Source organism: Oreochromis niloticus, linkage group LG5 (genome assembly GCF_001858045.2).
Source record: "Oreochromis niloticus isolate F11D_XX linkage group LG5, O_niloticus_UMD_NMBU, whole genome shotgun sequence".
NCBI lineage: Eukaryota > Metazoa > Chordata > Actinopteri > Cichliformes > Cichlidae > Oreochromis > Oreochromis niloticus.
The window spans coordinates 16,200,578-16,225,844 of record NC_031970.2 but is presented as its reverse complement, the minus strand read 5'-3'; the positions used below and the strand labels follow the sequence as shown (position 1 = coordinate 16,225,844).

The following is a 25,267-nucleotide window of genomic DNA, read 5'->3' as shown; positions in this document are numbered from 1 at the left end:
TTTTATTATAATTCCTCATTTTCTTACAAAACTATTTTCCCCCTAGAACATTATATTGTACACGATCAGATGCTGTATTCCAGGAAACCTGAGTTTTGAGTCTGACGCTTATGCAACAGTTGTGTAACAAACTGTATATTTAAAGTTTAACAAAGCTCCTTTTCTGATTATTGGCAAGACAAAATCTTTTTTAAGAAATTCACAGATCTGCATCGGGGGTTTCATCTTTCATATTACTTACACTGGTTGAACATTACCTCTTCTTTGACTGCCAGCCAGGGGACTTGTATACTATTAGCTCCTTTCTTACTTGTTGTCTGTGTTGTATGTATTTATTTTTCAGTGCATTGGGTTGTTAACAAGTATTTATGTTAATATACTGGACACAGTGCGTTTCTTTAATTATTCTATATGTATTTGATATTGCCTCCTTTTAAGTGTTTAATTTGTTCCCTTTTTGTTGGTTTTCAGGCCTTGGTTATTGCAGTGAAGTGGTTGTTTTATACTCCAGTATTTATTACATTATCATATTAGCCTGGGCATTCCTATATCTCTTCTCCTCTTTCAACTCTGAGCTTCCCTGGGCAAGCTGCAAAAACAGCTGGAACACTGGTAAGTCCCACTATGTGATTAGAAATGCAAAAACAAAGAAGTAGCTAAACATCATGAGAGCAATTATGACTCACTGCATTTTAACAAGCTTGGGGGAACTCATCATGATACTAGCTGCTTTCCTTTTTTTACAGGTTAGGTTGCTTTTAATGTCATAAAATTGGCTGTTTGTGCCAAAATCGAATAAAATCCTCAATGTTGGCACTGAAGAGGGTTTTTTTGTGTTTTTTGTGTAGAGCAAAGGCTGGAAACATTTTATCTTATGAAGGACTAACACTCAGTATTCTTCACTCATGCTGATATTTATTAATAATAGCAGCTGAAAAATTTAAGTGTATTTTAGCACTGACAATTTTTCATTACTTTATACAGTATATGGATAAAAAAAATTGCAGGCCGCACATCAGTTTTCAGTCCCATTGCCATAGGTGTGTAAAATCAAGCACCTAATTATGCAGTCTGTCTTTACAAATAATTTTTGAAAGAATGGCACATTCTAAAGAGCTCACTGAGTGTCATAAGATAACAGCAGTGTACCCAGTGCCGCTTCTTCTCATGTAGGTATTCCACAGACAACTATAAGTGGAATTATTGCAAAGTGGAAATGTTTAGGAAACAGAGCAGCTCATCCACGTAAAGTTACAGAGCAGGGCCATCGAGTATGGAGGCGTATAGGGTGTAAAAGTCACCAACACTCTGCTGACTCAGTAACTGCAGAGATCCAAACCTCCTCAGGAAAAAAACGTTTCATTCGGAAGTATCTTTTTAGCCGCTACATGCACTATATGGACAAAAGTATTGGGCTACACCTAGCCATGCCACCTGCCCTTACAACATTTGTGAAAGAATGGGTGGTTCTAAAGAGCTCACTGAATGTGGCATCCTATGAATGGTACTGTCATGGGATGCCACATATAAATATTCTTAATAAATAAATAAAAATAAGTGTATCATTACTTAAAATCTAGAGTTATGAGAACCACAGAAAAGCCTTACTTGGTGTGCACCAACAAACTGATAACAATTTTATGGCAACACCAACAAAGTCTTTACTCACCACAGCACACACACTGTACACAATGGAATTGAGCAAATTGGAAAATTTCCAGTCACCATAGTCAAGTCAACTACTGGTTATTGCCATTAATTTAGTGGGGATGCTTGCAGCACCACTTGGTGCCTGAGTAAAACTCTCAACCTTCTCTTTCAACCCAGTAAAATGAAAGAGGCACCACCTTGTGGCTTCATTCAGCACTTCACGCAAGTGAATTTCCCTCTCAAGGGGGCAGAATACTAAAGCCAGCGAATAAAAATCACACACACACACAAATAAACAACTGTCAGCAATCTAATCCAGTCACACAAACTTAGATCACTGACTTTTTATTATTTATTGTTTTTTATGAAATTGGTGGAGACACTAAAATAATCCCTCCACCCCCTCCTTCAGCAAACATAATGTAGAAAACACTTTCTGTAGTCACACATGTGTTATTTAATATAGCAAACTACAAATGAAGAGCCAATTTGTTATGTGAATAGAAAAGCTTATATAGTAAAAATCAGTAGAACACTAGCATAGCTTATATGTAAGAATAAAAAAGAAAAAAATACCAAAATGTAACTGAAGATTTTTGTTACACAGACCAAGGCTTTGACAGCATGTGTTATATGACCTTTCTTTGTTTGTGTTTTAAATCACTTGTTGACATTTCTCAGAAACCTGTGTGGAATTTGACGGAAAGGCTGATTACTTCAACATGACTGTATATGAAAACGCAACTTCGCCAGTGAGAGAGTTTTGGGAGTGAGTAACTTTTTCAAAATCCAAAAACTTTGAAGACATTATTTGGACAAGTGAACCGGCATTTGTAAGTTATGACCATCACTAACTGTCAACTGCAGGCGAAGAGTTTTGAATATAACTGGAAACATCCATGAGATGGGCAATATTCGATGGGAGTTGGCTTTGTGCCTTTTGTTGTCATGGATCATCTGTTACTTTTGTGTGTGGAAAGGTGTCAAGTCTACTGGGAAGGTAGGACATGGGCTTAATACTTTTTTCCTTGTGGTACACAGGGTAACAAATAACAGAGTCTGCTAGTGCCTAAAAACACAGTAATATGTTACACACCAAACATGCCTCTATCTTTATAGTTTATTTACCTATTAGAGATAGGATGTGATTGTACACAGTTTAAGGCAAACCATAAATACGAGCCAACATTATTACAGCCCTTTGTGATTCAAAGATATCAAGCTAAGCCCAAACTTTTATTCCCACTGCTCTTAAATTAAAGGTGCAACCAGCAGCAGGCCAGGTTAAAACAGATGGAGATGAAATATCTTCCTGAAATATCATGAAGAACATGCCACAAACATGTTTCTTAGTAATCATCTTTGCTTCCCTGCCTTTATCCTTTGTGTCCTTCCCTTCCCATTCTTTGATTGTCACTGTTTATATATTTATTGAGGGTGGACATGAGCTACACACCCACACCAGGGCAGGGCAGATAAGAGATTGTATTTTATGCAACAATGACAGTGTTTATTTTTAATAAATACAAAAGCAGAATACAAAGTTGTGGACCTGTGATATTACTAAAAACTTCCTCTTTCAACTTGTTGCACTCTGTGTACCACTAAACCAGAAAGATTTACATAGTTATATGCTGGATGTTATGCTAAAAATAGTTATATAAGGTATGTAATCATTGATACATACTTACTAATTAAATTTGATTACCCCAATTAAAAATAAATGGGAGTGTTGCACTTAGACCTGATTTGATAGTAGTATCTGTGCCAGATAGCAGTGAATTTCATGATATGAAGTTGAACTGTAATCAGTTTTCTGATCTTCTTTTGATCCTCTTCATCTGCAGATGTACTCTGTATTTGTTGATTAACTGTTAGCATGCCAACTAAATAAATGGTGAACATGATGTTACTTGCTGAGGGCTGCAAATCCTGCAAGATTTAGTATTTTGAAAAGGATAATGTGCAGACAGCATTTAGCTGCAAACAGTGCTGTGCCAGCATTAAAAAGGCAAAAGAAGCTGTCAGAAAGATTTTCTTTAATCTAAAGCTGCAATTTGCTTTCTTGAGAATTTAAATTGTGTGTTAGACTTAAGGAGTAGTGAACTGCAGTTCTCCCTGGGTGGCAAGAATAAAGAAAAAATCAGCAGCATGTGTTTAGTTTTTGAGATACGCTGTGTGAAGCTAAACCTTCAGTGTGAGATTAAGCAGTGTTCGGTGTATGTTCTGAAGCACAGAGGGAGTGTGATTACATAATATCGGCAGTGAATGTTCATAACTTGGCCACATCATCCCTCCTCTGCAGGTAGTTTATTTTACTGCCACATTTCCATATGTGATGCTGGCGGTGTTGCTTGTTCGTGGACTCACGTTGCCTGGGGCCATAGATGGGATCAAGTTTTACCTGTACCCAGATCCATCCCGTCTCGCTGATCCCCAGGTACAAACATAATTCATGACTTCCCATTGTAAATAAAATGTGGTTTTACTCTTTAACTCCTGCTTAACCATGTTGCATCATCAAAATTCTTACAAACAGTGATGGGTTACTTATTTGTGTGTTAGACTGTGTTACAACTTTCAGTGCATTTGCAGATGACTGCTTTGCTGATGTCACATAGGGTAAAACATTAGCAAATGTTCTGCACAGATGCACTACATGCAGTCCAACACACACATGCAGACACACATAATAAAAAAAATACATTTCTCGTGTAGTTTAATGTAGGGGTGTAAAAATGACCTTTTTTTTCTTTTGCAGGTATGGATGGATGCTGGCACACAAATATTTTATTCCTATGCTATTTGCATTGGGTGCCTAATTGCACTTGGCAGCTATAATAAGTACAACAATGACTGCTACAAGTAAGTAAAATGTGTTTTGTTTTTTAATGTAAGAATATCACAAAATATCACAGTTTTAATGAAAGAAGAAGAATGTAACATAAAACATATAAAATCATTATGACAAAACTGGAAAAAAAAACAGGTTTCTTTACTGCTTTTTACTAAGAAAATAACTTTCCTCTGATATTTACCATTATTCAAAAATATCTCCCTTGAGTCATGTGTCATGCCATGGGCTAGTGATATGGAAAAAAAACAGGTTGTGTGTCAGTTAGGCAAGAAACATGCAACCCATTACTGACTTTAATACAAAATAATTTGATCTAATTTGTTTTCTTTCTTTTTTTAGGGATTGTGTGTATTTGTGCCTTCTGAACAGTGGGACCAGCTTTGTTGCTGGCTTTGCCATATTCTCTGCACTTGGATTCATGGCATATGAGCAGAACACAGATATATCCAAAGTGGCAGAGTCAGGTGAGTTTATACAAGAAAGTTTGAAAAGACACAAGGAGCTTTACAATGAACAATTTAGACCTGACAGCATTTATGGATGTAACATGTTCGTATGGGAGAATGTTACAAGCTTGTCTTTGTATGTGTAGTGGATGGCTTGTCCTCATCTGTTTTTAGAAGAGGATAAATGCCAGCTACACTTTACACCTGACAATCAATATATGCGTGTATATACTCACCAACCTCTTTGTTAGGTATAACTGGTCAGTAGCAGGGTGGGCTTCCGTTTCCATTGTATTCTCTTATTCTCTCTGCAGGTCCTGGCTTGGCATTCATTGCCTATCCTCGAGCTGTCGCCATGATGCCTTTTCCTCAGCTCTGGGCAGTATTTTTTTTCGTTATGATCATCTTGCTGGGGCTGGACAGTGAGGTAGGCTCTGTTTTGTTTTGTGGGGGGTTTTTTTTGGGGGGGGACAACTGAAATTAAGTGAAATGGAAATTTAAACTTTTTTTTAAAAGAATTTTAAACGTACTTACATTCCACTAAATATGACTGTGATCTGGCTCAGGGCTGGCGCAGGTTCTCTGTTCAGATGCAGATTAAAACAGTTTAATCTTGAGCAAAAATTATGCATTTTTAATGTTAAGTATATAACTTAGAGGTTTGTGTTTCAGTTTGTGGGTCTGGAAGCTCTCACAACAGCCATTTCCGACATGAATCCAGCCTTCTTCCAAGTCGGCCACCGACGTAAACTCTTGCTGCTTGCTGTCAGTGTTGTCAGTTTCTTTATCGGCCTTGTGATGGTTACAGAGGTAAGAACAAATTTAAATGTCACATGTTTGTCACAATAACTGCATTTATTTTATATGCTAAAGCTCGAAAGCTAATACAACTGCTTTCTCACACACAGGGTGGACTGTACATCTTCCAGGTGTTTGATTACTATGCCTGCAGTGGAATGACTTTACTTCTCATTGCCATACTGCAGTCTGTAGGTGTTGGATGGGTATATGGTAAGTTCATGAATTACAGAAATATCAAAGCGTCTTCATAATGAAACAAATTTTTCCTCAACTCTGTGTTTCCATCTTTTCACAGGTGCGGACCGATTTTATGACAACGTAGAGGACATGATTGGATACAAGCCTTTACCCCTGATAAAGTACTGTTTGAAATATGTCACTCCAGTAATTTGCACGGTGAGTTGCAGCAAAAGTTAGTAAGGCTCTGCAGCCCTTCCCGCCCATTCTTGCACAGCACATGTCAGTAATGTCAGACAGACATTATTGATTGAGACAAATTCTCTTATCTAATAGGTGATCATCAGTTTTGCGGACTTAAATGGTAGCTGTTACTGCAATATGTTCATTACTTAAGCTAGGATTAGTTCTGTGAGCTGGTGAAAAACTCTCCATCTGAAAGTAAAAAAATGTCAGTATGTGTTCCAGCATTTATGATTCATCAAAGTAAAATCAGATTATTTGGTTATTTTTAGTAATGAACCTAAACAAAAATCCTTCATGGGGAAGTATCATTTTAGCATTTACTAGACAACAGTTTTGGGTGTACAGCTAGCCATGCAGTCTCCCCTCATTTGTGAATGAATGGGAAGAGATTACTGAATTTGAGCATGGTAATGTCATAGGGTCCCACCTTTGAAACAAGTCATAAAATTCATGAAATTTCTTCCTTCCTAGATATTCCATGACTAAGTGTTACTTTTGGAAAATTGTTAGGTTAAGCACCACAGCAACTGATGGCGTCAGACCACATAAAGTTACAGAGCAAGGTTGCTGACTGCTGAGGTGCATAGTGTGTAAAAGTCTCCAACACTCAGCTGACTCAATAACCATAGAGCTCTGAGCCACCACTGGCGTTAACATAAGCAGAAAAACTGTGGAGTAGGAGCCTTATGAGATGGGTTTCCATTCCCCACATAGTATGTAATTTATTCCATATTTACCTCTTCCATTGTAATTTTCAGGGAACATTTATTTTCTCCTTGGTCAAATACACTCCACTGAAGTTCAACAACACACTAGAGTATCCATGGTGGGGTTATGCTCTAGGCTGGTGGTTTACACTCTCCTCTACGCTCATGGTTCCCTTCTGGATGCTGTACAATCTGAGCATCACTCCCGGTACACTGCGACAGGTGAGCTATTTGTGTATGAATATAAATTTCCAAAAAATTGTTTCCATTCTTCTTTTATTAAAACCAATATTCTTCTTTGTTAGAGGTTGTCCATCTTATGTACTCCAGCCGAAGATCTCCCTCTGACCAAATCAGAGAAAAGGGCTCTTGAACTGCTTGACTTGCCAACATCCTTGGATAACACAGTGTCCTAGAATAAACATGAAAAGCGAAGCAAACTCAGATGGATTTAACAATTAACACAGTTATAAGGAAAATCTAACATTAAATCCAGTGGCTCAACCCTCTGTAGCGCTGCATCATTCCAGTCTGTTCGGAATTTAACCCCTTAAAACACTGATATTTATTTTGTGTCCCCATCTAACTGGCTAGATAAACCGGTGAGATCGATTCAACCAAAAACTACAACCTGAATGAATTCACACAAACAAGAGGTGATTCAAAAAACTGCGTAAAGACAGTCTGAGCACAAATGTGTAGTTTCCCTGAGTTCGGGAGTTCATCATCTGATTTGCAGTCCAAAACCAGAAGAGGAAACCACAGAAACGTCAGAAATAAGACTATGGAACCAGAGAGTATGTGGAGTTTTGCTTAAAGAAAACGGTTTAGGCCATGATTTCATTTTCTATATTATTGCTTCTGACGATTGTCTTGTTCATGTTTGTTCTGCTAACCCATCTCCACAGCAAGAACTACTTCTGAAATTTCCCTCGTGGCCATTTGCACTGAGCATATTATTTGACATTTTAAATTGCTCCTCATCCAAAGTTCATTGGTGAGTATATTGAGCTATCTGCTTTCACTGTCTGATTACAAAGCTCTTTTTTAAACCCCAGCTGTTCGTACATCTTTATGATACTAGCACTGTTGTTAATCACAGTTTATATCAGAGCTATTAGTGGAATACTTAACATAATATTCATGAGATGAATCGCTGGGAAATTTGTCATGGGGTGAAAAATTTTACATGCCTTTAGCAAACGGTAGACTGTTTCTGATGCCATAGTTGGAGAAGGGAGAGAAGGTGATGATTAATTCTGTCACATTAAAATGTTGTATTTACAATCATGAAAAAAAATAATGGTGTATTTATTATGAAAAAAAATCCTTCTTCTTTTAAATAAAAGACAGCACAGGGTATTTACACCTACACAAATGTGCCACATGTTTAAATCAAAATCTTTTTGGGACTTTTGCCTGTTATGGTTTCAAGCAACACCATTTTGCAAACACTCATCCTTTTGTAATGAGCACTTTTTAAGAAGAGAGTGGAAATGAAAGGTTTTTGTATACCAAGTGTTTTTGTCTCTTACATTGTATTATTACATTTTGTGGTCAAGGCCTCAGGCTGTAGAACTCTTTGGAGTAAAATAATACTGACAGTTACTTGACAAACCCTTACAGATCTAACTCTTTAGTTACTTTAAGGCCAGTATGAATTATACAGATGCCGTAAATTGTAACTAAAAAACAGTGACAGAAGGGAGTTTGTCAGGCAATAAGCATCCAATCAACTGAAACCCTGAACACTGTGTTTATCTGAGCCATCTGGTGTTTGTGACCTCTACAAAGTACTGATACTGTAAATATTGTGTATGGGTTTTTCATGTAGGCAGTAAATGCAGCATTACGATAACTGCGTTATGTATTATAAACCCGTTAGAACCAAGGAAAACACGGTACGGTACTATTGATTATAAAAGATGTTTTTCTGCTGTATTCTCGACTTTTTTTCTTTTCAGAAACCTTCCTTATCAAGTGTCCACGTTAATAGTTTTAATATTTTGTATCATATGTCATTGAAACTTGTGGCAACATTTTTATGTATAACATGTGGAGTGTGATCCAAAAGTTCTGGGAACTGGCCTTTAAAAATCAAAGCAGTGGCAACCCTGAATGGTGATCCTAAGGATTGGTCAGAGGCCAGATTAAAATCTTTTATGTTGTTGTTTTTTTCTTTGTTGTTGTTTTTATTGGGTTTTTTTCTTTCTTTAAAAAGACGTTTCTCTGAACTTTCAAATCACACCTCTGCACTGTACAAATGTTGTAATAACACATTTTTTCATGTGAGAAATCATATTCACGTTTACATGGTAATTTTTTTTGTAATCCACTGTTGCCACCAGATATAACAGGAACAAAAAGGTTTGCTAATTGTTTTTTGAAGTGTTAGTATGTTGAACTGAATCATAACTTTGAATGATTTCAATCTTATTAAACAATGTGCCATTCTTGAAATATGATTTATAATGAGGCAATCATGTGTTAATATGATAAATATTATTTATGTATTTCCTCATGCCTTCCTATTACTATTTGGTTAAACTGACATGAGAATCATTCCTTAGGATTTACTGCAGCAATGACCAATGAGGTGACTTGTAAATTCATCATTTACAGACTTTAATTAATATTCAGCTAACATTTGATTGTTGCTTGATAGCAAAGTTGGACATTTGTTATTTTTTAATAAAATATATAAAATCTTAATAAATTCACAACTGTCTTGTTTATTGATTGTCACTACACAGATCCAGAGGAGAGTCTGAAAAAGTAAAAATGGCAGTTTTTCTGTGTCCTTGAATGACATGAGAACATTTTAATTTTCTGCTAATGCTTCTAAGAAAATAAGGTTACGTCTAATTCTTCACCTGAATTGTTCAGTCTTGCAGCTATGTAATGATAGATTTCTTTTATACATCTCTTTTCTTTTCTCTTTAAAAATTCCTTTTTTCATTTTGAACATGTAAAGGACATCCGGGTTTTCATCCACGCTGTCTAAAATCTGATGTCATACTTGACCTTGGAACCAGGAACAGTGTCACTACATCGTCCATTTAATAGCTTTCTAATTTCAATGTGTCACATTAAACCTCCTTCATTGTTTTTTAACCCAAGATGCATGAATCAACCTAAGAAAAACCTAAAAAAAACCAAAAAGTGTTTACTAAATAGATCTTTTTTATAAGAGGAGAAAAATGCAATGAGTAATCAAATCTTAACACCCAGTTTAATGAAGTTCGTTTTTAGTGTGCTGCAGATTGCCGTTTTTTTCAGCTGATGCCACGGAGACAGTAAAGCACTACTGCAAACATCTTTGTTTTTGCTCTTATCCTTGTAATGTTCATGCATGCACCAGTAAAGCTGTGGTCATGGTACTTCTGAATTTTTTTCCTTTAAGTGGTGCCTAATTTCAAATGCAATGTTTCACACAGCTCGATAAATGTCACTACAGTCTGTGTGCTAACTAAAGGTAGCGTTTATGTAGTTTCCAGAGAGGCAAAACAAAGCTTAAATTGTGATAAGTTCACTCAAAGGCGATAGAAAAAGATGTAAGTCGAGATGTCGAGAAATAATTTTGAAAGGCAAGGATGTGGACAAAAACTGGAAATTCAAAGATTATGTGTAATTTGTGTTTTTTGCCTGAACAGTTGATGTGTTTCTAAAGTAGGTTGTTTCCCAATGACATGTCTGAGAGCAAGGTAAATTGTGGTACTTTTTTCAACGGTTATGTGGAACAGTGAACATGGGGTAGTTTGTAGTATTTGTGGTACAGTTCCAGGTGATAGATGCTGGAGTAAGGAAAGACTGTGATATCCATGGTCACTACCAGGTTAAGACTTGGATAACAGCAGAGATATAAGAGAGAGACACAGCACTGAATAATTAATAATTGTAAATTATGGGATAATTTTGAATCGGTAAGAAATGTATCCCTGTATTTGTATCAGAATTGGCTAGACATTTTGTATACACAGTTTTTATGATACAGTACCACTGGAATGAAATTTCCTTTAGACAACTGCTCCAGAAAGTACCCGTATACAGTAGATTTCAGCACAGCTGCTGAGCTACAGGACTTGCTTCTACAGTAGAAGAGCTTTAGGAGTCATCAGTTTGAATTTAGCACTCTTTAGTAACGCTAAAGCCACATTTATCCTTTATACTGGTCTTACCAGTACCACCTAGGGGTTGGTCAGCAGTTCTAATGGCTCACATATTATCTGCCTACATATACTGTAGACTGCAGTTGGCTAAAAGAGTGGTAACCTTCAGAACTAACACAGTTTAGCTGGCCACAGCCAATCCACAAAGAAAAACAAATCTACGGGAGCTTCTATCACAAAGGATTACTGTCCCACTTTAGTGCCTGGACACCATTATTGAATATAAAACAGCTTTTTCCTTTGTGAAACTGTGTGAAAACTGGACCTGAATTCAACAGGTAGATGATGAAACGTGTTAAAAGCCAGGTGTGTAATTAAAGTTGCTAAGACTTTTTTTTCAAGCCATATAATAAACTGGTGACCCTCATTCAGAGGGCTCCCCTGTGACACACAATGATATAAGCTTAAGAAAATGGATGGCTAGATGGATCTTTTTCAAAGACTTATTCTAAATTTCAAATATAAAAATACATGCATCATGTTGAATCTATGCCGTGAAGAATTAAGGCAGTTCTGGAGGCAAAGTGGGTGTAACCCCATACTTGGAGGTGTACCTAATGGGCTGGCCGGTAAGTGTAAGAGCAAGTGTAGAAAACTTTGCATCTGATTAATAGTGTCTCCACAAAAAATGTCTCCCTATTTATCAATGTGCTCTTTAAAAATATAATTAGATTATAAAATAGTGGCCTAGAAGATGATCTGTCTATTTGAATACAACAGTTTGATTCATTTATTTATTTATTTGGTTTTAGAGTGTAAAAAAATATGTATATATGAAGAACACATGAACAAAGGTACCATATGTAGTTGGGGGGGGGGGGGGGTGAAAATATATCTTATGTCTACATGGCAACGATCTTCCAAAAAATATGAACATATTCTATGTCAAATCTCTAATCTCACATGAGCCATGCCACTGTTTTTCTACTTGTAGGCCAAAAATTCTCCAGCACTTCCAAGTTCTACAGATCTTTTACATGTAGCTGAAAGTGTGGTGAAATAGTACGTACATTATGATGTACAATTGATAAAGCTAGAAAAAGTACCTCTATTCAACACTGCACAAACTGTTTAAATGTTTAGAGCCAGCAGTAGTTGAAAACATTTAGCATCAATCTGCTTACAAACCACACAACAATAATATAGACTAGCACACACACACACACACACACATACAGGTAACTGTTTTACACAACATATTTAAGACAGCTAAGGTTTTCATTCTGAACCAACCAATGTTTATAAAACGTTTCAATATTATTGTCCAGACTCTGTCCAGATATTTTATGAAAAGAAAACATTGTTGGTTTTACAGTTACCAAAGTGGACAGTTGTCTGATACACATTCACACTCTCGAGATAAAGAAAATCCTGTTTCCAGACTGCACCGACATAGCTGATCACATTATAAAAAATACGTTTCTATAAGGTGAAAAAGACTGCAAAATGAATGCTTCATGTATTTACCTTCTAAATGATGATTTTCTGTGCCCTAGAGGTTATGCCTTTAGCCTAATAAGAGTAAACAGGTCAGAAAATATGATGAATGCACCAGAAGAAGAAAGAGTGACTCCTTATTCACTAAATTCAACTCAAGCTCAGTAGGAGAAATATTCAATTTTATATACAGTATGATTATTTTGCCTTTAATGTTTTTACAGCTGCCATCAGTTTAACAGACTTAAATTGTGAAGTTCTCCCTGTTATCTGTTTTTTACTTGATCAATTACAATACCAAACTGGCTTTTTACAAAATAAAGTGTGTGTTATTGACTCATGTCTTTAACCGTTAGGATACAAAAGAATACATCAAAACAGGAATAAATTATTTTAGTGCATGACCACTTTCAGACGCATCTTAGGAAAATAAATAATTTTTGCCCGAAACACAGAAGCTAAATTTGAATTTTATATGTGAAAATAGGCACTCCATGCCAAAGTCTTGCAGGTGTTGATAAAGACCAGAACTAATTTGGCTTCACAGGAAGCAGATGTTACACGCAATAACCAAATACAGTAAATTTTACATTTCAGAAAAGCAACTAGGATTTTCTTCAGCTTATTTTATTTATGACAGTATTAAGTTTTGGCCAAAGCAAAAATACTGAATTTATTGTTTTTGTTTTTTTGTTTTTTTAAACTCACCATACTAACAGGACTTGTTACACCAAAAGTACATATTGCACATATAAAATTAGCAAAGTTCAAGTCTGAATCCAAAACACCTTGTGATGCATGCAGCTGCTCCAAAGGGGCTTAAAAACAAATACAGATCATGAGCGTGGTTTTACAATCAGAAACACTGTGGAGGCACTTCAACACAGTAGCCTAAGGACAAAGTAATTGTGTTTCTTGCATTTTGAGGAAAATAAAAATATATTCTTTCAGGATAAAAGGTGAGGGCTAAAAGTGTTTGCCAGTCTTAACTCAATGTTTCTGTCTCCACTGGAAGGTACGCTCTGGCAGTTCAATAGTCCTTGTGACGGGGAAAGGCTGTTTGGCTTGCAAATGTCCCTGCTTATAGTCTGCTTTATATGCAGGAATGGTCACGCTGGATTTTGGGATAAAAAAAAGGGTTTGGTTTGGAGGCTTTTATTCATCTTCATTCTTGCCTCTGCTCCCTGGACTTGGAAAGCAAAAAGAGGCTTTCTCTTATCCCTTTCAAATGTCCCCATTACGACGGGCAGTCCTGACTCCTCCGTCGTTGTTTAATGCTCACTTCACCATTGAAGCTGGTCCACGTACTGTCATCCCGCCTTCTCTTTGTCTTCCCAGTCTGTTCAGAAGATACAGGGCTTCAGTTGAATTGCAAATGACTGGAAAAATATACATTAAAACCATTTCCTATAAGGGAAAACTGAGGGAAATATTGTGAAAAGAAAAATCAAATCATGGACTCTACACAGCCAATGAGTTTGGCCATTGGATAACACAGCAAATGAGTTTAACCCGTGTTATCCAATGGCATAAACTGACATCATCATTTAGATACATACAGTTAATATTGTTATGTAATCTTGCTTTTTTGCACATGGCATTTTACCTCATGTTTAACAGAGATCAATGGGTGAAAGAATCAACCTAACCACTAGAGGTCAGTATAACATTGAAGAAGTACATGAACAATCCAGGCAGACAATTTTACAAATAAATAAACATAAACATTTTTTTAAAACATTCTTCTAATGTAAAACTTTTAAATCTAGGGATCGTGTAGTAAACATCAAATCATTCTGATATTATTCTAGCACATAGACTGCACGAGTATCTCACACCATGAAATACGAAATGGCTGAACACTAGTTAAAAAAAATGTAAACGTTTTGACAGGTGTGACAGAATGTGGCTCTCCTTAAAAGATGTAAAATGTAAATTTGTCTTCTCCACTTTCTAACAGTTCTGAAGTTTAGTTGCTATCGGTGCCAGGAAAGCATCAGAAAAAAAGTGTTTTAAATGGGTCTATATGAATATTTGTTATGATTAATTACATTATTATTATTAATTATTATTAATTATTTTTAAGTATTTTTAAGTACATGTACTTAAAGGATCACAAATTTGTCAGAAAAGAAAAGAAAAAAGAAATGAAAAAGTAAAGAAAAGAAAAAAGAAAGGAAAGGAAAAGAGAAAAACACAAAAAAAGTCATGCTGTCTAAATTTGTCTACAGACCTTGGCGTCCCGTTCTGCAAATTTCTGGAACATGTTAGCATAGGTCTTTTTGTCTTTTTCGTGATGTTCCTTAATCTTGCTTTGACAAATGGAAATCTGAGCACGAGCTGCTCGATTTGCTGAGTTGACTTGCAGCACTTGCTGAAAGTCTGCCAAGGCCAGGCTGAACTCATTGCGGCAGAGCCGGGCTTCCCCACGACGATACAAAGCCTTCTCATTGTTTTCATCAAGCTCAATGACCTTTAACAGACACAAAATATAGGAACAGTATAGTAATAGTATAGTAGCAGTTAAACACTGATCAGCTACATGTACAGGAGATGGGCAGACATCAGCTCACCTTGTTGCAGTTGTCCACTGCTTGTGTGAACTCTTTTAATCGCAGGAAACACAAGGCCAAGTTAAGGTGGGAAGTCAGAATATAGTCTTGTATCTTCTTCTGTTGCACCTCTCCAGTACCATACTCAATCTCTAGCCAAGAAATGATGCGCTGGTACTGGATGACTGCCTGGTAATACCTCCCTGCCTGATGAAGGAACAGAATATAGTTTATAAATCTTATAAAGATCTAAAAAAAATTATAATAATAATTGACTGACTTGATTGAGCACCAGGAGTTGTACCTTAAAATACTGATTCCCTTTATTCTTTACTTCAGCAGACACATCTAGCTTTTCTTTCAAGTCCATTTCCCAGGAATCTTTAGCCTTGTGAAAACACAGAAAGAGCATAATGACTTCTTTTAGTTGGAGTTAGTGAGGTGAAAAAATGTCTATAAAATCTATGAGGTCAAGTTTGCCTCCAACCAAACTTAAACACATTTATTCCATTTACTTAAACACATTTATCAAACAACATTTATTCCAGTTTCATCTCATCTTATTCAGTAGAAACTAGTGCTCACCCTTTGGAAGTCTTTAAGAGTAACCTCATATACAATGTCTTTGTCTGGTCCTATTTTGTATTCTGGTTTGCCTTCGCTTCCAAAACCATACCTGTAAGCATAAAAATGACCACCTGATTATACTAAACAATAATTACTATTTTGAAGCATGCCATTTCTGCATACCAACATCTGTGTCAACAGTTGACCCGAACCATTTGACATTCAAGCTCCAATTTGTGACATGATTTGAAACTGCTGCTGAAAATTCCCCACATGCTATAACCATCAAACATTTCTACTAAATATACAAACCCTTTGAAATGACGTCAAAGGAATTTTATTTAACTTTTTTTAGATCTGAATTTCTGAATGATGTCATTTCTGGATGATGTCATTGGACAACTGCTTTCAGTGAAGTTGAATATGGATACAGGGCATATATTTTGAGTGTTTCAAATAAATATAAATCAACTGCAGAACATACACACTGATATGTATGATATGCACTGATATGTATACTCGAAAGAAAATGGTGTGTAGTACTTAATGGAAAAGTTTAAATAAACCAAAAAAATGCAAATTTTGTAAGTAATAGTAACGTTAATAGTATAAAATAAAGATTTCATTATATCAGAGAAAAGTCTGTTTACATCTGCAAAAATAGAGCTCTGAACCAGATATAAACAAAAATATTTCCTTTAAGGTTTTTTCCTTTTTTTAGCTGATTAGTGAATTAACTATATTTAATGTTTATCACTAATATATTTTTTTTGTTTTTTAATTATTGAGAAATATTGAAAAATACAATAAAATTACCTGAAAAAAAGCTTTAACAGCTCTGATATTTATGAAATAAAAACGAGAATTAAAATAATTAAATTAAAGTTATCATCATCTTACTGGAACCTACAGTCCCACAGTTAAGACACCTTAAATAAAAATTTTATGAGATAATAATAAACAAAGATAATTACTGACTGTATTTCATTAAAAAAGTGACATGACATTTTCACATTTGTTAGGAACTTACTTTGGTTTTAAGTAAAGTAAACAGCACTCTCCTTTCTGCATCTTGTCCATGGCTCGGTCCACTCCCAGAGGAATGCTTTTGTCTTCAGCCTGACCAACAATAAAGCTGACGTCCCTGCAGTCAAACAGTCGGTCACCACACCTTCCCTCTAGGTGCACTGTGAGACACAAGGCACAATTTAATCCATGATGTTTCAATTACTATACAGATCATTTATCAAACTGGCACAATGCCAATTATTGATGAAGAAACAAATCATGTCGTTACCGTTAACAACTGATCCATCGTTGGGATTAGTGTAACCTTCCCCTTTGACCTTTATTCTTCTCACAATTCCACCATCGCCTGTAAGTGCCTCGCCTTCAAACTTGATTAGCTCCATCTGTGTGAACATAGATATGCCATCACTATACTAACAAATGGTGGTACAACGCAAAATACAAAATTACAGCTCTGCAGAACTCTCAGTAGATGTGGGAGGTGAACTAATACATAACTAAAAACAAGTAGGAGTTATCACTGAAAATAAAAAATGAATGACTTGTGAAGAAATAATAAGAAACGAAGCAAGTACACTGTGTAACCAGACACATACTGTTTCTATGCCTTCTATGTCATAACTAGCCAGCCAGCTAAAAAAAACCAAGTCTCACGTATAAAAACATCTGTTTTATCTGTTTTATTTCACTGTAGATCGTTGGGAAAAAGTTGGGAAAAACTATTAAATGTAACTTTTTCTGTATATATGTTAAAAAAAAATTATAAATGCTGAAGCTATTTAAGGATAACTAACTACATCTGCAAACCCAAGACTCTCTTGATGTTTGGCTGGAATTCAAACTTCAAAGTTCTCTGAGGTTTGGGGCTAAGTATGATGTCCCAGTAGTCTCAAAACCTGTGCACATGAAAAGCAGACATGTGCACCCAATTTGAGTACATGAAACAATATGAACAACCAGAAAACAACCGAATGTGGAGCATTCTACGCAGTTCACGCATATTCAGCTCTCTCATATGTGATAACTACTCAAGTAGTTCATACTTTTTTCAGTGTATGTGTATTTTTTTCAATGAGAGCAAACCTTGGTAATGTTTTTTTTATAATCCTTTATACTCTCTTTTAAGAGTATAAATAAAAAAACATACATTGATCAATTTATTAGCTGAATATGTCTGCTTGAGCAACATTTGATGACCCTACAAAGTCAAAGCTGAACTGAAATTACAGAGTTGAATCACCAGCTGGGAGAGTAAAACAATCCTTTTTCATGAATATATTGCGTTTAATGGAGCCAACATGAAAAGCAGACCAGAAATCTGTTTTTATTTTGAACAAAAATAAATTATAATCAACACTGATTATTCTGGAGAGAGAAGATCTGAAGTCTAGTCTCACTGAGCCCCAAACACACTTGTAAAGATGGCATATGAAACTATGCTGGCTGTGTGACTGAGGGGGATTAAAATAGACAAACAAGTTAATTTTGTGACCAGCGAGTTCCATCTGCAGAGACATGCTCCTAAATTATCAAAGGCCCTCAGTGCAATGCTGGATTAATGCGTCGCACAAATGACAGCGCTAACGTGACATGCCTACCTCAAATACTACTGAAGAGCTGGGAGGAATTTTGTCAGGATTTCCAGCAGCTCCATAAGCATACTCGGGTTTGCACAGCAGTGTGCACACCTCTCCTCTCTGCATGGACAACACACCAATGTCCCAAGCCCTGAGGACTTGTCCTGTGAGTAGATCAAAAATATTTAAACAGTTAAACAAGACTTTGTTGGCTTGTTCAGTCAGTTCAAAGGTTATATTACATCATTCAGATATATAAATTTAAAGCAACAATTTTTCTTGCACACATTTCAAACCGATCATTTTGCTGAGGTTTACATGAAAATATTGATATTTGTAAATATAAAATATCTAGATTAGCTTAAAGACTGAAAGAGGTCAACAAATCAGCCACCATCTCTAAAGCTTACTTATTAAAATTATATGTCTGTTTGTTTAATGTGTAGAAAAATCGAAGTTCTGACAGGCTGATTTTGTTTTCGCTTGAAATGGAGAGCCTTGCATTTTTCCATATATACTGCTTAGCTAAGCTAATCTGATTAAATTAAGCAAACGTGGGAGTTAATACAAGGATCTGACATGCATCGTGAGATCCTTTGTCAGGTCTTTGCTGGATATTTTCCTCTTTCCAAAAGACATGACTTTCAGATGCTGTCTGTCTGAATTTTTTTAGGCCTGTCACTGCTTTTTTTTTTTTCTCCTTCACTTATTCAGTTTTCTCAAATTTTTTAAGGACATACTGCACACCATTACCAAGATCACGGCAAAACATGTAATAAAAAATGGAGAAGTTGCAATAAGTTGCAGTCAGCTGCAGTACCAGCAGAGGAAGATATTTTAATTCAGTCCAACTTGAAATTAATCACAGGAAAGTGTTTAAACAGACATTGCTAACACATTTACATGTAAATACATATTACCCGCCTACCTTAATCATTTGTGGCGATTAAGAGCCCTGGAATACAGTTCATACCTTCCTTACTCACTAGCTAGTTCTTGCCTTTAAGTATATTATCTCCCCCTGCTCGTACTGCAACTTCTGTATGCACGTCCATGTCACGCTTTGGAAAAGTAAAGTGTGAAATGGACACGGTGGACCGACATATGTATTATACGTTTTGCTGTGATATTGGGTTGCAAGTTTTCAGTAGTGTGTTGCTGCAAAACTACTATGCCTCTCAAACTGGCATAGTAGTTGAATTTTTTATGTAAATTAAAGGACTGGACTGAAAATAAGTGAAGGCAATATACATCACGAACATCTTTGAAAGACCTTCCACAAGTCTGGAGAACTATTGGTCAAAACTACTTAAAGGTGCAGAATTACAAAGACTGGCTCCTTGGTAGCAAAATATAATACAATACTGCATTTACCTTTAACTAATCAACAGTTAGAGACAGTCATGCCAGTCACCTACCTTTGCCCACATTGAAACAAAAGGGCTCTTTGCGCTCTCGACTACAATCAAATTTCTTCCCAGTAACCAGTTTCCCAGTGTAGTGAACCGTTACTCTGTCCCCAATCATGGGTCTGTCTCCATCTACCCCTGGATGCTTTATAACCTGCAGAAAGAAAGACAAGTGTCTGCTTTAACAATAAAAACGTCTACCATTTAACAAAGAAAATAAAAAAGATAACAACTCCTAGATCTAAAAGGGAACAGATAAAAAAAAAAAACATGATGTGCCATATGGTGGAACAATGAGTCCTACTTGTGAATGAATGTCAACAGTCACATGATGACAGTATTGTAAATACCTTGATAACTCCTTGGTCTTTATTGGTTGTTACATCAATGCCCTTTGCAGCAAATAGGGCTGTGGATGACTGGTGATCCATTGGCAAATCCTGATCAGTTGTCATTTCTGCGCGTGGAAAACCGATAGTATAACACTGCCAACGATACAAACACACAAGCCTAGATGTTAGCTATCTGACTGACTGCTTGGTCATTAAATTTCCTTGCATCTAATGTTTAAACAGGAAAATTATACACGATATAGATCAAATTTGTGGAGCACGGCTAGAAAAATCAGGATATAGGATAAAAATATCAATGTGATCACCATAATCCACCCAGCGAATATGACTTTTACTTCACCTTATATAACTTGAAGCTATTTTAGGGACACATGCTCTAAATCAGTATCTTGTACAAGAAATATATTTACAGTTATTGTTAGCAGCATCCACATCATCATTGATCCCAGCTTTAAGAGGAACACATTTGTAGGCTATCGCACCTTTTCTGATTCCCCCCTAACATATAAAATAATTACATAACTGTGAATCTAAGTGAAAGCGAACAGCAAGTTGCTCACTTCACTCATTTTATTTTATAACACACTCTGTATTCACAGAGTACACGGAGTACTCACCAAGTACAGAGTCTGTCTCTCCAAGACCACTACTTAATGACCTTTGTGTGTGCTTGGAAAAATATATAAACACATCTGGATTTTTATTGGACACCAAAATGAATTCTTCAGAACCTCATTCGCATAGTTTTGCTGTTTAATTTTTTTAAAAGCTTTTTAACTTAGCAGAGCCTTCCATCTAAAAGCTTCACATCCACGGGGGAAACACACAGCGCAACGCTAAACCTGCAGCATCCTAAAAAGCCACATGATCTTCCCAGTGTTTATGATGACACAGGTAAAAGTGTTGAATTCAGTCAAGGATCTGAGGTGATACACTAATAGAATATCACAACATGAAGCCCCACACTGTCTGGCTTTCTCTGGTGATGCGATACAGCTCAAACATTGTCTCTTGAGAATCATTTAAGCGGCATCAATGTCAGAGTAAAAATTTCACACAACTAGGTGTCATGTGAATTTTTGTTATGCTGCTGACAGTACAAGCACTGACACCTAACCAAAAATGTTAGAGTTCAAAGAATATTAGAAAACCAGAGATGATACAAACCTTCACTTTCTTCATACCAAATACTTTAGATTTGGACAAAAATAGTTTTAACAAAATGTTGAAACACAGGCAGGCAAATAAGTAAACTGGCTAAATTCAAAAGTATAAACATAGCAAATTCCAAATAATAAAGTTGCTGTTAAAAAAAACCCTTTCGATATCAAAAACACTTAATATTCACCCCGATTAAAGGTTTGCTGGCAATAACTTCAACAGCAGCTTTGCCAGACCCATAAAAACTGTAATGACATGTTGGACATGTTGCTTCTCTCATCAAAGCAGCAATCACTGTCTGCAAGCTGCTTCTCCGATACACAAAACTACCATCTCCTCTGGCACAATAATGTTGACATTGTTTGAAAAAGAGCAACATAGTTATGTTAAGCATGTTGGCAAACACCGTTTGGTGATTGTTATCATATGCAGCTGTTGACACATTAACACTTTCTCACATGTCATCATGCTAGGGATGTTACTAAGGCTAGCACTTTTTTTTTTTTTTGGCTTTACCACACTCAGAAGCACACAGTCCAGAGAGGCAAACTAAGCAAACACCCTTTGGTCTCCTAACAAAAAGAGAAGCTTCTAATTAGGCTCTCCTATTGGCACATTTTGCAGTGATAACTGTAAAACTCTCTTAAAGGAGACCTATTGAGCTTTTCCTTATTTTCTCTCATAGAAATGGCTATTAAAGACTCAAAAAATGAGATGAGCATATGTGCAAGTAATGCCTGTAAAACACCAAAAGCTCAGGTTTAGTATGACATCCCTCATACGGTCATCACAGTGGTTGAACATAGGAGATGCACCAATGGCCCCACCATAAGGGCATAAATAAGGAACTGTGAATCATTCAAATCTACTTAGGTAGGGTCAAAGAATGAGAAGTGTTGCGAGTACACGTACTCCTGCAAAGGCACTACATAGTATAGAACCACTGCCTTACTGGGTAGTTAGATTAAAGAAGCCCCACATGCAAAGAACAACAGCTGTATTGTTTAATGTGAGAGAATCTCTAACAGAGTATTGTTGAGTTATTTATTTATTTATTGCAATCCTTTGTCATTTAAACACTAAGACATGTTTTTTGTCTATGATGTTATTTATTGTTTAATGGGTGATCAAGTAAACCAATTAATGCAGTGGCAAACTGATTTTTATGAGGGTATGTGGGGGGAGAAAGTTTGTTACGGTGGTCTTCTTTGCCCAGGCTGCACCACAGTGCTGGATCTCCTTTGTAAAAGGCTTCCTTTAAAATGTTTTTACCGTATATGTAGAAGTATACCATTTTGAGCTAAAATGGCCTCTTGGTATCAAGCCAGTTTGGACTCTTAGAGTTATACTTCATCTGAACATAATTAAGGTCTTTCCTTTATTTATTTATTTTCAAATAAGCCTTCTACAGAGCAGCGAATCTTTGAGCAGCACAATAACGTATTGCGCAATATATTTGAAATTTATATTTTTCCCACTGACAAGCAAATGTAAACACATTCATTTTAGAATGAGCAAATAAAGAAAATCTTTGACTTCAACTGCTTTGGTGTTTGATGATTAAATTGCTGACTGTATGCTGGGAAGCCGTGAGAAAGGGGATTTTATATAAAGGCAATCTTTGTATCGTCTGTGTTTTTTAAGCAGAGATGTTAAAGATACGAGATTATCTCAGTGATGTCACAAGCAGAAATCTTCTCACATTGCACCACGTTTCTAGCTCAAGTTTAGGTAGGGCTCTCAGGACAGACTGTTTCAAATAGTCAAAATAAAAAGTGTTAGTGTCCATTCAGAGTAACGTGACAAGGACACAGCTGCTGATCAGACAACAGTTCTAAAATTTCCACAGACTTCATTTGAGGCAATAACCATTCTTCGGGCGGCATGTTGTTTTACTGGAGAGGAGCAGCAGCTCGCCTACCCTGCATCAGTTTTCTGGATTTTTCCATCAGTCGCCCTGTCTTACGTTATGTTCTGCTGTGGCGACAAAGAGCCTGCAAAGACTAACATTAAGCAACAGCACTTGGTCTGAGTCTCATCAATAAGCAACATGTCCAGTGTACTGAATGCCGATAAAGAAATTGACCTCATACTAAATGAGATCTTAGGAAACGTAAACTATGGCGCAACCCGGGCGCCTCAAACCACAGGGTGAAACCATAAAGATCTGTATTACTGACATTTGCACTGTTTGTTCTGGTTCTTCAGCCTTGTGTCTCCCCTCAAAGTGTTTGTGCACTGAGCACAAAGTGTCCATCCCTCATTAGCAGCATCTTGTCTTGTGTCTTTGATATCTGATGGATTTGGTTTTAGATGTAACTCGTGCATGTGTGTGTGCATTTGTGTGTCTGTACACAATGTTCCTTCTATTCACAGTTCCCCCGCTGGCAAAGCCTGACGGTGTTCACCAATCTGAGACCCCTTCACGTACAGCCCAGTTTCAATTTTTAAACCAAAACAAGGTGATTTAAACTAGTCAAACAGAACCTATATTTACAATTAGATTAACATATGATTTAAACAGGGTAAAACAAGTAGGTGAATGCAGACATACATTAGCATCATTTCAAGTAAATGTTGTGTGTTCTATCAATTTGACCCTTTTAGCTTTTGCTTTTTCTTTATGATAAATATCCAACTATTAAACAATGTAAAGAGGAACAGTGTGCAAAGAGTGACAGCACAGAGATGATGGCATGTAGACTAAATGTACAGCTACTTTGCAGAGGAATGCAGGAACAGAGCATATTAAGACAAAGACACACACACACTTCAGCCTATCTGTACGTTCTGCCTCATATCCGTAGTCTGCTGATTAATATGTGAACGTGTGAGTACACAATGTGCATGGCAAACAGACATCCTGAACCAAAGCACTGTTTGACATACGGGATTTTTTTTCCCCTTTCACCCAACAACCCTTTGCAGAGTTTAAAAAGCGACAGGAGTTGACTTTTTGAAAAAGTCAAAAATTAGGTTTGACGTGAAATTTGACACTGCGAATCTTAAAAATAGATTGTTTTTGTTAAAAGGTAACAGAGAACCCCCCTCCCCCCGTTTTCTTTAAATAACATATCATATCCTTCAGTGCTTTTAAAAACAACAACCAGTTTATCTATATTCCGTATCTACCTTGAGGCAGTTTGATTCATCTCTGGGATGTCGCCTCAGCCTCTGTTTTACAGGGCGACTTGCTTGTGCTGCTTGTGCTTCAAATCTAACTACCCATGCAGGGACGCCCGTGTATTTGAAGTTATTCAAGGGGCCACCATCATATCCTGTAATGTTCAAGTGCTCCAGAATAAATGCTCGAGCGCCAGAGTTGCTGGTGTAATTCTCAGAAACAGTTACACAACCTGTAATTTATGTAGGTACACCTAGGCTTACACGTAGTCTAGATATAAACTGTTGTCCTCATCCTTCCTTTCCACAGGGACCCGCAGCTAAGTGCCACATTTACACACACACACATACACACACACATACTTTCACCTATTAACCCCCACCACCCACCACAAACACACGCGCGCGCGCGCGCAGTGCCTTATCAGCCTTTATTTTCCAGCGCACAGTGGGATATAGCTGTAACCTCATGCGTGTGAAAAATTCGGCATCAATTCTGAGATACGTTTTGATTTTTCTCTCTTTTTGTATATGTGTGTGCGTGTGTGTGTGTGTGTGCGTGTGCTTCTAAAAAGCAGTCTTTAAATACAATGAAGCTAAATCTTCACGATGTATCACAAGTGTCAGTTTAACTCAGCCAGGCATGAATATGCCTTAATTAGCTCCTTAATTAAGTCTGTCAGCAGCAGAATAAAGAGGAGTAAATTAAATCACTTACATGTTCTTGTGATCCGATAATAACAATTTCTTCAGCGAGTCGGTCGGTAAATTGGAAAAGCGCGTCTCTTTCACCTAATTCAAGCCCGCCCTTCTCATCTCATATCCATGGTACTAAATGTTCTGCCCATGTGGTTATTAAGCAGCGCTCTTTCAGTCTAGTTATCCCTCCTTCCCTCCCTCTTTACTTTAATCTCCGTCCTCGCCGGTGACGATAAACCTGCCGGTGTAGTAGTAGCCACATGGAGCTCAGACTTCAAAATGACACCGGGGAGGTAGTGAGGCAGAG

At 36.8% G+C, this 25,267-nt stretch overlaps 2 protein-coding genes across 6 annotated transcripts in view; one reads left to right on the top strand and one right to left on the bottom strand.

Moving 5' to 3' along the window:
* The window catches only part of LOC100706029 (sodium- and chloride-dependent GABA transporter 2), a 23,093-nt gene extending 9,747 nt beyond the window's left edge, over positions 1-13,346 (top strand). For all 5 annotated transcript variants that reach the window (XM_003448411.5, XM_019359197.2, XM_005453565.4 and 2 more), the window contains 12 exons: positions 472-612; positions 2,332-2,419; positions 2,518-2,650; positions 3,956-4,090; positions 4,412-4,515; positions 4,847-4,971; positions 5,268-5,380; positions 5,626-5,763; positions 5,862-5,964; positions 6,050-6,150; positions 6,936-7,106; positions 7,190-13,346. In XM_003448411.5, coding sequence (XP_003448459.1) covers positions 472-612; positions 2,332-2,419; positions 2,518-2,650; positions 3,956-4,090; positions 4,412-4,515; positions 4,847-4,971; positions 5,268-5,380; positions 5,626-5,763; positions 5,862-5,964; positions 6,050-6,150; positions 6,936-7,106; positions 7,190-7,300 — 1,463 coding nt within the window. In that variant the 3' untranslated portion in view covers positions 7,301-13,346. The remainder of the gene's footprint in view (positions 1-471; positions 613-2,331; positions 2,420-2,517; positions 2,651-3,955; positions 4,091-4,411; positions 4,516-4,846; positions 4,972-5,267; positions 5,381-5,625; positions 5,764-5,861; positions 5,965-6,049; positions 6,151-6,935; positions 7,107-7,189) is intronic.
* Positions 12,628-25,267, bottom strand: fkbp5 (FKBP prolyl isomerase 5). The gene is made up of 11 exons (XM_003448347.5): positions 24,980-25,267; positions 19,975-20,109; positions 19,634-19,778; positions 18,237-18,379; positions 16,907-17,021; positions 16,640-16,796; positions 15,628-15,718; positions 15,347-15,430; positions 15,064-15,249; positions 14,724-14,963; positions 12,628-13,829 (listed from the first exon to the last, which is right to left on the bottom strand). The coding sequence occupies exons 2-11, from the start codon at positions 20,077-20,079 to the stop codon at positions 13,728-13,730; spliced, it is 1,368 nt and encodes a 455-aa protein (XP_003448395.1). The 5' UTR covers positions 20,080-20,109; positions 24,980-25,267; the 3' UTR covers positions 12,628-13,727.

Excerpts from the sequence above, each read along its gene's own strand:
- fkbp5 (XM_003448347.5), bottom strand. The coding sequence starts at position 20,079 with ATGACAACTGATCAGGATTTGCCAATGGATCACCAGTCATCCACAGCC. Across the intron at positions 16,797-16,906 it reads CGATGGATCAGTTGTTAACG|TGCACCTAGAGGGAAGGTGT; the intron begins GTAACGACATGA and ends TGTGTCTCACAG. Across the intron at positions 15,719-16,639 it reads TTACTTTACTTAAAACCAAA|GTATGGTTTTGGAAGCGAAG; the intron begins GTAAGTTCCTAA and ends TTATGCTTACAG.